This window comes from Musca vetustissima, unplaced genomic scaffold, assembly GCF_032173495.1.
Source record: "Musca vetustissima isolate MV318-11 ecotype Yass unplaced genomic scaffold, APGP_CSIRO_Mvet_v1 utg5486, whole genome shotgun sequence".
Classification (NCBI taxonomy): Eukaryota; Metazoa; Arthropoda; class Insecta; order Diptera; family Muscidae; genus Musca; species Musca vetustissima.
In genome coordinates this window covers 5,995-17,993 of record NW_026875715.1, presented here as the reverse complement: position 1 = coordinate 17,993, position 11,999 = coordinate 5,995, and the positions used below count along the sequence as shown (strand labels likewise).

The 11,999-nt window shown below is 35.9% G+C and overlaps 1 protein-coding gene across 1 annotated transcript; it reads left to right on the top strand.

The window, feature by feature from the left end:
- Positions 1-220: 220 nt before the first annotated feature.
- LOC133338242 (rho guanine nucleotide exchange factor 17-like) lies at positions 221-5,330 on the top strand (the record flags this gene model as incomplete). Its single annotated transcript, XM_061546419.1, has 5 exons — positions 221-712; positions 996-1,147; positions 1,215-1,422; positions 1,497-1,618; positions 4,643-5,330. Coding segments are annotated over 5 exons (1,494 nt in total), but the record flags the coding sequence as incomplete, so codon positions are not given.
- Between the last annotated feature and the right edge of the window lie 6,669 nt (positions 5,331-11,999).

Genomic DNA, 11,999 nt, shown 5'->3' with positions numbered 1-11,999 from the left:
AGATAACTGGCCAAATGTCAGCTCACCTAAGTAGCCAATATTATTTTGACCAATATTATTTGATCTCTGCAACAGATTCTCCTAATTCTCTGAAACATGGGAGCCTAGAGTATGTACCTTTGATGCAAGCTACTAATTCAAGTGAGCTCCCTCAGATAGAGCTACATTAGATTTTCTTTATAATCAAAATACTTTATGTGCCCTTTTCTACCATCATCAGCATCACCACCAGCAGCAGCAACAACAACAGCAGCAGCGTTCTTCCTTACCTCCGCTCAGTTATACCCAACAGCTGCTGGATTATCGTAAGAGCATTTCACCCAACTATTCCAATCCCTCATCGTTGATTGGTACACCCGAAAAGAAACGTGACAAATCACAATCGAATAGTTTGGCCGGTGGTGGTAGCAGCAGTTCGGTGGCTGGTTCAACGACAAGTGGAGCAGGTGGCGCAGGAGCTAATAATAGTGATATTCAATTAGATTTAAATTTAAGTTCCAGTGATGAAGAAGCGGAGGCAGCAAATGCTGCGGCAGCTGCATCCTCCAGTGGTGTTGGGGTGAATTCGTCAAGCGGTGTTGGTAACAGCAATAGCAGCGGTATATGTGAACGGGTACCCAGTCCGGCACCATCGACACATACAACCGGTTCAACGTCGACAGCATCAACGGCTATTGTTGGTAGCAGCAGCACATTGTATCATGGACATCAGGTAAGAGTTGTGCGGAGGCTTGGAGGTTAAGAAAAAAACTGAATTTAATTAGAAATTATAAAAAACGGAAATGGATTTTCCTTTCGATTAATAATACTGAAACTATAATGGGGACTAGGGACGCATACATATTGTCACAACGTATACGCACAATTATTAAAAAGATAGCCTTAGTAGAATAAGAGGCGTATACATGCTGCCGCAACGTATACGCACTATGGGACTTTTCTATCATTCCTTCCTAAAGTGTACTAAATATCTGCTTTTTTATAATTTTGCCTAGGATTCCAACCCCGACGAAAGTGATGGCAATCAATCGACCATGTGGATTGGCACCGAAGATGGTTGCATACATGTCTACAATAGTACCGATAATATACGCATCAAAAAGAATCGCATCAAGATTGAACATCATGCTGCGGTCTATTCAATATTGTAAGTCCTTATACCCCCAACTACCTCTTCAGATATTAATTTAATTTTCTCTATTCCTTCTAAAAAGGTACCTGGACAATCGTGTATTTGTGGCCTTGGCCAATGGCGATATATGCGTTTATTTACGTGATGGAGCCGTCTGGAATACAACTTCATCACATTGTTTATCTATTGGAACGGTGACCAGTCCGGTAACGAAGTTACTCAATGTCCATGGCAAATTATGGTGTTCAATACAGGGCATAATAAAAGTGTTGGATACTGAAACTTTGGCGGTATGTAGAATTACGATTGAAGATAATAGCCAAAGGTTTTTAATGTAATGTGTGTGTTTTTTTGATTTTTTCAGGTGGTCAATCAAATACAAATCTCAACGGATTCAAAACCCATAACAAATATGTGTGTCTCCAGTAATTATGTGTGGATTTCAATTCAAAATTCAGCGCATATTAAATGTTACCATTCCAATACGTAAGTGCATATATTTAAGATTCTAACGATTATATAGGAACCTGGAAATTGGACCTCGATTTTTTTAAACCAGTATAGAGTCTTTAGGGACTATATAGACTCCTTATGGGGGAGATGACGAAAACAGGAAGTCTATACGGGTGGCCAGAAAATTGTTTACTTTTGAGGGACTAGGACCTCTTTTTAAGACATAAAAAATCTTGCATATCTTAAAGGCAAATTGGGGAAGCAGTTATTTGTAAATCCAACTTCAGGATATACTTCTGATGATCATTTTAGAAGAGTTAAGACGAATCGTGAAAGAATTTACAAGGTGAGGTAGAGAATTTTATTGGACAAATCTAAGACTCCTCTACAAATTCTGAGAAAGTATGGACTGGACCAACTTCAGGAAATACTTCTGATGATCGTTTTAGAAAAGTTAAGACGAATCGTGAAATAATTTACAAGGAGAGGTCGAGAATTTTATTGGGCAAATATAAGACTCCTCTACAAATTCTGAGAATGTATGGACTGATCCTGAAGAATCGGTAACTATTCAAGTCGCTCAACAGGACAATAAATTTCCTCTGTGGCCATCTACATTCTCTTGGTGGTGTAGAAGAAATTATACACAGCCGTAGATAACACTAAGACCAACTATTCAACGGTAGAGGGCTAGAGATCTCTTATATCATTCGTTTTACCCTTGAGTGCTCTTAGGGCGACTACTCAGCAGTACAAGTCATCTAGACAGCATTGAAGGCTATTAACTCAAGGTAGAGACCTCTGAGATAATTATTCAGCTGTTCAGGCATCCAACTCTGTTATCGTGGTTTCTGAAACCAAAATCGCAGGCATTGTAATAACTCGGATTTTAGGCTATAATAGCTTCTGAGGTAGTATAGACAGTCAGTAATAGTTTTTAGGGTCAGTAGGAGTCTCTACATCCGGTCAATAGATATTTGTCCACAGAGATCACAGGTTTACTATTATTTACTAGATGGCTCTAAAATCAACTAATCTATAGTAGAGGTCGCTGAGGTTTCTTACTCAGCGTTCGCGGTTCCTGAAACCAAGAACCCAGGTATTGTAATAGCTTCCAAGATCAGATTCAAGGCTGTAATTGCTTCTGAGGTGAACCAGTCAGCTAATAATAATTTCTATAGTCAGTAGGGGTCTCTAAAGCTACTTACTCGTACTTCGCCTACTTTTGGTCTGAATCTTTGTTTGACGTAGGTTATTATCCACAGAGATCTCAGATTCGCTATTTCTATTATGATGTCTCTAAAATCTACTAATCTATAATAGAGGTCGCTAAAGCTTCCTGTTATATTGGTTTGAGAAGACGGGTACTTGTAGATGGCTCGGATGTCCGGATTTTTACGTCAACCAATCTCTACTAGATGTCTCCAAATGAATATACGTTTCAGTAGAGGACCTAATATTTCACAAATATCACGGAAAGGCCGTACGTAAGGATTTTGAGATAATGTCATACATTTTGTCAGTAATATTTTCTACGGTTTTCTAGAGGTATCTAAAGTTACCTGCTCAGTCTGCGTGTGGCCAGCAATTTTCCCTTAGAGGTTACTCGGTGTAGGCAGTGATCTACAGAGATCATAGGCTATCTACTCCTAACTAGGTGTCTCTAAAATCAACTAAGCTATAGTTGAGTTCGCTAAAGCTTCCAGCAATTTTTGGATTGAGGTGATAATTGTGGATGGCTCTGATGTCCGTATTTTTATAATTTGAAGAACTAACTTCAGGTATTCTCTACTAGATGTCTCCAAATTCACATACATTTAGTAGAGGGTCTTTTAATATTAATTTGATTTAGATAGGCCTAATTACAAAACCTAATATTCTACACAATGGTAATGAACTTTGGGTTTTCCCGATTTATATTCGCGAGCTCAGAGACCCCCTCTTTAAAACAGCTTATATCAGAAGCTACTCTTTAGCAAATGTCTAATAGCGGAGACCACTGCTACTAATTACTATTCCATTCTTGGCCTATATACCATATAATTCAAAATAGAGACTCGGAGGTCCACTATTATTCAACAGATGTCGCTGGGGTCTCTATAGTGTAAGGCAGATACATTAAGGTAGATGGCTCAGAGGTTGTGAGTTATGAAGTCGTAGGATTTTAATGCATTTTATACTGTTTTGTAAAGGGTTCTGAAATCAGCTACCATCTTGTTCTTAAGAGTTGCAGTAGTTGGGTTAGATCTCTGATACCATATACTTCAAAATAGAGACTCGGAGATCCGTTATAATTCAACAGATATCCATAGTAGAAGACTAACTGAATGGTAGATGGTTCGGCGCTTTTCAACTTAGTAGTCGTGGATTTTGAGGTCATGTATAGCTAAGGTCATGGAAGCATCTGAAGTCATCTACACCCCAGCAGATGTCTCTGAATCCGCCTACGCTATATCGGAGGCCACTGATACTATATACCTTATCACTTGCTGATGTGGAATCCGAAGCTAAATTTTATAAATAAGTAAAATTATAAACTACTACTCAGCAGATGGCTTTGTGAGCATATGCACTACCAAAAGGACGCCACACACATTATTTTACTATTTGGTTGTTGTCTCTGATAACACCTAGATATAGAAATATTCGTTGTCATTATCTGAAGGCAGTGAAAGTGGGTTTCTTAGCTCTTGTTTGCTTCTCTTGAGATAAGAAGGCTCGAATATCACCTACTCTCTAGCAGATGGCGCTGAGCACGACTCCTATATGTCTCTAGGATCTATTATTTCTAAGTGGAGCCCTGCGAAGCTGGATAAATTGCGATTAATTCCTCTGAGTTTTACAACATTATCCTAAGGCCCATAAAGGCTAGTTCCTTATAGAGTCGCCCACGTCTCTTAGGAACTGCCTCTGAGGCAGTATGGCCGTACAGAATTGAATTTTAATCGGAAGGAAGGTGGTTTTGAATAATGACTCCAAGAAAGAAAATATTATAAATATCTGAAATCTCCTAAATATTTGAAATATTCTTAACAATTTTTTCTTCTTTTTTTCCAGACATCAACAAATCACCGAAGTTAATTTGGCACAGGCTGTGAATAAAATGCTCTCGAATTGTGACGAAATTATACGCCAACATAAGGCCGCCTGTTTGCGTGTCACATCACTGTTATCGTGTCGCGATCTAATTTGGATTGGTACCAGTGCCGGTGTACTACTGACAATACCCTCCCAGGGTTACGAAAAGGGTGCACCAAATGTTGTACCCACCGGTATACCGCATGGTCATACGGGACATGTACGTTTCCTCACCTATGTCGAGACAACTGGCGCCACCGGCAATACATCGAGTACGGACAACAATAAGGATCATGAAACGACAACATGTGCTGGATCGAAGTCGCCCAAACCGAAAGGTGAAAATTCCGCCAATTCTGCAACAAGTACACCTGGTAATATTTTGATTATTTCCGGTGGTGATGGCTATGAGGATTTCCGTAATTCGGGCGCCAATTCGTTGAGTGAAATTGCTGGACGCGAAGACAGCACGAATCATTTACTTATATGGCAAATTTGAGCCCGAAGGCGTAAGAATCGCTGGCGCGTACTACTCAAACGTTGGAAAAATAATAATTAGCATCAGCTGAATATGATTTGGGGTAAAAAGTTTCGAACGTTTTAGCCGCAGTGTATGGGTATGATGGGTAGCGTAGCTGTTACGCCGTAAATGAAAAATTGAATAAAATTAAAAAAGGGGGAAGGAGAAAATATGGAAATGGGAAGGGAAGTGGAGGAATCATGTGTGAATGATTGATGGATAGTATTGGTTATTAAAGGCAGCGCCAGCCGTTATTGGAGGTTTCCATTATTTTCTTTCCTCTGTCATTATCTACAAATGAAGCGCAAACTGCATAACTGACTTATGTGCCAAAATTCTAGAAACCTATTTGGGGTATTATTTCAGTTGAAAGAGTTTTCTGCTTTGTTTTTTGGTTAGGAAACTAAAAACCCAGTTGGGTTTTAAAATTTGCCTTCAAACTTTTGTACATTTGGAAGGTGATTTTTTCGATTTTTTTGTTGTTTATATATAAATAGGGAAGGGCAAGCCATGTTGGTTCCAATTTCTGACAGAAGGGAATATTTTATTTTAATGCAAAATATATTACTTTTTTTAATTACAAAATGTTCGATCTTTAGATAAAATTTTAGAATTTATGTTATTCGACATTTAAACGCGACACTTTATTCGATCCGCAATTAAATTTTTTCGGTATTTTGAATATATGTTTACAATATTCAATGGAAATTTTATTTTTATTTCGATTCTCTTAGTTTTGTTTGGAATTTTTTGAATTTTTAAAATAATTTATCAAAAACTTGGAGAAATTATTTAATATATTATTTCTTAGTGTTAGTAATGAAACGTATACGTATTGTCGTTATGTATACGTATTGTCGTTATGTAGTAATGACACGTATACGTATTGTCGTTATGTATACGCTACCACTATTTCGATACGAAAATTCACATTGACATCTTAGGAAAGCTTGAAATTTAATAGAAAAGTATAATAGGAAGTGTATAAATATTTTTTTAATAACTTTTAGATAATATGTAGCAAATTTTGTGGAAGAAACTTTGAGGTTTCGGCCTTAAAACTGAGTAAATTACTTCGTATTACCACTGGCGTATACGTATTGTCATTGTGTATACGCTACCACTATTTGAAATTAATTTAGAAACTTTTATGTATGGCTAGGGATTTTTTCGAAACTTGATAAAAAACGATTACGAACCGTGATGTATTTGTTGGAGGACCTCCACAGGAGAAATATGAAATCTGTTTGAATGAGTAGTGATGTGAGTAACAAGTAGACTTCCAAGACTACTTCGGGTCTACTACTAAGTCACAGATGTATAGTAGAGACAGTAGTGCCTCTAAGACTACCTAATTTGTCAATGATGAACCCTAATGTCAGCTATTTTATAATAAATACATATAGTTTCATTGGTAAAATTCGATTCTGATTTCACTATCGCGCTTATCACAGAAAATCGCCCTTACACAGATTTTATAAGTCTCCTTATATTAGCCTCCTGGAGTAACCAGAGCCGAAAAATACTTTTGTGTCCTAGGGTTGCTTCTAATGAAAGCTGAGGTTAGATTTTCCGCGCAGAGTAGAAAAATAATTATATGACCTAGGGTTGCTTCTGATGGAAGCTGAGGTCAGTTACTCCGCATGTGAGATGAATTAGTCGTCCCTAAGACCAACTAGCTTCTGCTGTTCTGTAAAACCAGATACTTATCTGAGATTGTCTGTGAGAAAAATTATTCGTTTGTAAAAACACCTGTGGCCTTTTATTGAGCCGATTATAGTTTCCTGGTCGCCTTACCAGCCATCATGACATCTAAGGCGAACTATCCTGCCGTGGTTGTATTTTTCGAATGCTACCTCCGTAGTCAGGTACTTATTCGTGTACTTCTCATAGCAAGTAACCAATTAACAGATGAGTCCAAGTACTGGCTCCTGAGACCAATTAATCTGCTGTAGAATCTGCAGTAGTACCTTACTACTGGTAAATGTTTAGAATTAACTAAAGGGAGTCCCTTTAGGTTAGTTTTATGTATGCTGTAGAATCCTCTGAAGGTACTACTGTTGGCAAGGTGTTAGAATTAACTAAAGGGAGTCTCTTTAGGGTAACCTAAGGAAGGAGTATTTTCAGGCAAGTTAAAGCAGGGAGTCTTCAAAGATGAGCTGAAGCAATAAGTCTTCATAGACGAGCTGAAGCAGTGAGTCGAGCAGAAGCAGTGAGTTTTTAAAAACAAACTTAGGCAGGCAGTTATCGTAGATCACTGAAGCAAGGAGTTTTCAAAGACAATCTGAAGAAGGTTGCCTTTAAAGAGCTGAAGCAGGCAGTGAGTCTTTAGGACTCAGCTGAAGCCCTTAAAGAGCTGGGCGGAATTTTTAAGATGAAATGAGAATATAATCATTTTTTTTTGTACGGAATGCTCTGCAATGGTCGGAATGGTCTGAAGGCTTCCTAATTCTGGAATATTTCTATGTATTTTAAAATGCCTTCTTTGGGAGTAGGACCTATGAAGGCCTTTAATGGTATTATTTTTTATGCCTTTGGACCTGTCCTATTTTTACTGTGGAAAATATTTTGGAATGCGACCTACTGAGAGAACATAGTTATACCTTATGGCTAATGAGGGTTTATACACTTCGATACGGCAAAAATGGGTTTAGACCCCATGTTTGTTTGAATGTCCACTCGTCCGTCTGTCTCTCTGGCCAGCTGGTGCGATAATTCTACGATAACTCTCACAGGGAGTAACCCAAATCATCCAAAACTTTGCACATTGTAATATTTCCAAAAATAGTTCAAGTTCGAATATGGACAATATCGGTCCACTTAGGCAGGCAGTTTTCGTAGGCCACTGATGCAAGGATTCTTTGAAGATAATCTGAAGAAGGTTGCCTTTAAAGAGCTGAAGCAGGCAGTGAGTCTTTAGAACTCAGCTGAAGCCCTTAAAGAGCTGGGCGGAATTTTTAAGATGAAATGAGAATATAATATTTTTTTTGGTCGGAATGGTCTGAAGGCTTCTTAATTCTGGAATATTTCTATGTATTTTAAAATGCTTCTTTGGGAGTAGGACCTATGAAGGCCTTTAATGGTATTATTTTTTATGCCTTTGGACCTGTCCTATTTTTACTCTGGAAAATCTTTTGGAATGCGCCCTACTGAGAGAAGATATTTATACCTTGTGGCTAATAAGGGTTTATACACTTCGATACGGTAAAAATGTGTTTAGACCCCATGTTTGTTTGGATGTCCATCCTTCCGTCCGTCTCTCTGTCTCTCTGACCGGTTGGTGCACACGATAACTCTCAAAGAGAGTAACCCAGTTCATCCAAAATTTTGCACATTTTAAAATTTCTTCCAAAATTGGTTCAAGTTCGAATAAGGGCAATATCGGTCCACTTTTGTTGATGTTCTGAAAATGGTCAAATTTTTTTTTTTTTTTTTGAAATTTAATTTTATAATATCATGCGAACGGACTATCCGATTTGAACCAAATTTGGTACAGTATATTATATTTATTAAGCCTAGATCAAGTCCGAAGATGGCACGTATGGGTCCACTCCTTCTAGTAGCTCCCCCACAAATAGTCAACATGTTCAATACATATAAGTCCAAGCCAAACTTTGCACGACCTATATATATATTTATCAATCCTAGATTAAGTCCGAAGATGGGAATTGAATATCAGATTTGATTACCATAAAATCCGCACATCTTTGATTATAAATAATAAAACCTGTGTTTAATTCCGAAGACCTTTCTGTTTTCGTGGGAACTCATTAGTAGTATTACATGGATTCCCGTTTATAGAAGACCATCTAATGGTGTCTATGTGTGAGAATTTAAATTTTGTATTCCCCCTTGAGGGTCTTCTGTCTATAAAAAGTCACATTATTTTTTTAAGGACCTTTGAGAGGTCTTCATATTGATCCTCTAATGGTATTTTACATATAGAAGGCTTTGCGTAAAGTCGGATGCCTTGAATATGCAGATGTTGGATCTATTCGATAACGATTTTAAGACCTTTCAATGTAATTAATTTTCCATTTTTGTTCGGTAATATTAAATTCTTGGCTTGTTTTAATATTTCCTTCTCCCTCTCCCCCTAAACAAAAAACCTTTGGCTTGCTCTTTCCAACGAATGTACTTAAATATTTCTAATACTTTTTTGTAAAAATACAACGTTTTTCTTTAAAAGAAAAATGCAAATGCAATTTATAATTTTGTTTTTTGTTATTCTTTTTGTAATTTCATGATAAGAAATAATGTTCTTTATATAAAAAATAAAACAAAGTAATAATAATTAAAATAATATTTTGTGTGTGAACAATAATAAATACAAAAATAGGGGAGGGAAGGTCATAATGGGCCTAAAACAAAAATTGTTGAAATTTTGTTTAGAACCCAACTACCGCCTTCCGAAAAAATTATATATAAACTCATTTTTATAACTATTTTTTCTCATATATAAAAAATACATTTAATTTGTAACTACGACTACTTTTGACATCAAACATTGTTTAATTGTAAAAAAAAATCGAAAAAAACACAAGAACCCATAAAAATAATGTTAAAATTATAATAAAAAAATAACAAATAAATAAATTTAAAATATTATAAATATTTATAAAAAAAAAGATTCTTAATACACTTTATGTTATGTTTTGTTAACACTAAAAAATATTTTTTCTTTGATTATTTTTAACACATGCTTATATATACATATATATACTTTTTCATATTTATAATTTTTCTTAAAAAAACGAAATCTTTGTTTCTTTGTCTTCATATTAAATAATTGTTATGGCTAAGATTAATATTTTAATTTTAATGTATAAAAAATAAAAATATGACTTGATAAAACATTTAATTATAGTTTTAATATATATAAATACATACATATATTAATTATTATTATTACTATTGTACGCATATATTGTTTCTAAGTAAATGTCTTGTATATTTATACATATTTTAATTATTATTAAATATTAAATAAAAACAAAACAATGATTATATATCAATAAATTTATATTGAGAATGAAAAAAAGAACTTAACTAAAACAGAAAGTGATTAATGATAAAACTTGCAATCACATATAAAAACATAAATATATAAATCGATATAATCAACTCATGGATTGAATATACGGGGAATTTTAAATTTATCCCATATCCTCCTTCTTATAACAATATAACGCGTATCAGATTAAAAATCAAAGGCAGACATATGGTATGTCTTTCCGGACTAAAAATATAGGCCACAAAAGTACGCATGTATTGGTTGACTTTGCTCAGAAGATTTTTAACTCAGTCCAACGGAATTACTATAGGGTGACGAATTTTGGTTTATAACATAGGCATAGGGGAGCTATACCTAAATCTGAACCATTGGTGCACCATTTACATAAAATCAGACCAAAATATATATGCGAGCTATATCTAAATCTGAACCGATTTACACGAAATTTAAGACACATCTTTCTAGACTAAATTCAGTACGCTATGCAAATTTCGTGCGAATCGAAGGATATATAGGGAATTTGGTGCACAATTTATATAAAATCTAGACTCAATTCAGTACGATATGCCATCTTTCGTGCAAATCGAAGGATATATAGGGATTTTGGTGCACCATTTACCTAAAATCGGACGAAAGTATATATGGGAGCTATATCTAAATATAGACCGATTTTCTCGAAACTTGGCAGAAATCATTCTAGGCTCAATTCTGTACGTTATGCCACATTTCGTGCAAATCGAAAGATATATAGGGACTTTAGTACACTATTTACCTAAAATCGGACGAAAATATATATGGGAGCTATATCTAAATCTGGACCGATTTTCACGAAACTTGATAGACATCACTCTAGGCTTGGTTCAGTACGCTGTGCCAAATTTCGTGGAAATCGAAAGATATATAGGGACTTAGGTGCACCATTTACCCTTAATCGGACGAAAATATATATGTGAGCTATATCTAAATCTGAACCGATTTTCCCAATTTCAGTAGGGTTTGTCCTTGGGCCAAATAAGTGACCTCTGTCAAATGTCATCCAAATTGGATCATAAATGCGACCAGTACTTTGTTCACAAAAATTCATGGACGGATGGACAGACGGACATGCGTAAATCGACTCAGAAAGTGATTCTATGCATATTCTCAAAAGGAACCATGTGTCTATCTCGTTTCCTTTTGCCTGTTACAAACATATGCACAGTGTGGTGAAGGGTATAAACAGTGAGTCGAACAGTATAGGACGGGACCCGCAATATAAAACTCTAAATAACTACCACTGAGCCTGGGCAATAATTCGCGATATATGATCGATTATACATCGACAGCTCCACTTTATAACCCTGGCATATATTCCAAATCCCTCGGAGTATTGACCGATCATTATCTAAACCGCCGTTCTAAGTATTTGGCCAGATTCCCTGAGCCGTGTAAAATATGTGATTATCTGCTACAATAGCGACCTCTAGAGTGGCTTAATATCTGACAAAAATAAAGTTTTCGATTCATTGCACCCCCTAAATATCATCTCAACATCATCGAAAAATATAGGCGTCATTCCGGAACATCATGTAAAATTTCAAAGCGATCAGCGCGATATTTCCGCCTTCTAGTTTCAAATTTCTCATTTTTTTGTGGATTGAATGGAAGATCTACCTTTCATATGACACCCCCATCATAAACATATCTCTTATAGTTCAATAGTTATGGTAAAATGAAAATTATATAAATTTTATTCATTTGCATCATGACCATCAATAGATGGCGCTGGCGATGCCAGGGTTGCCAATATGTAAACAAAAGCA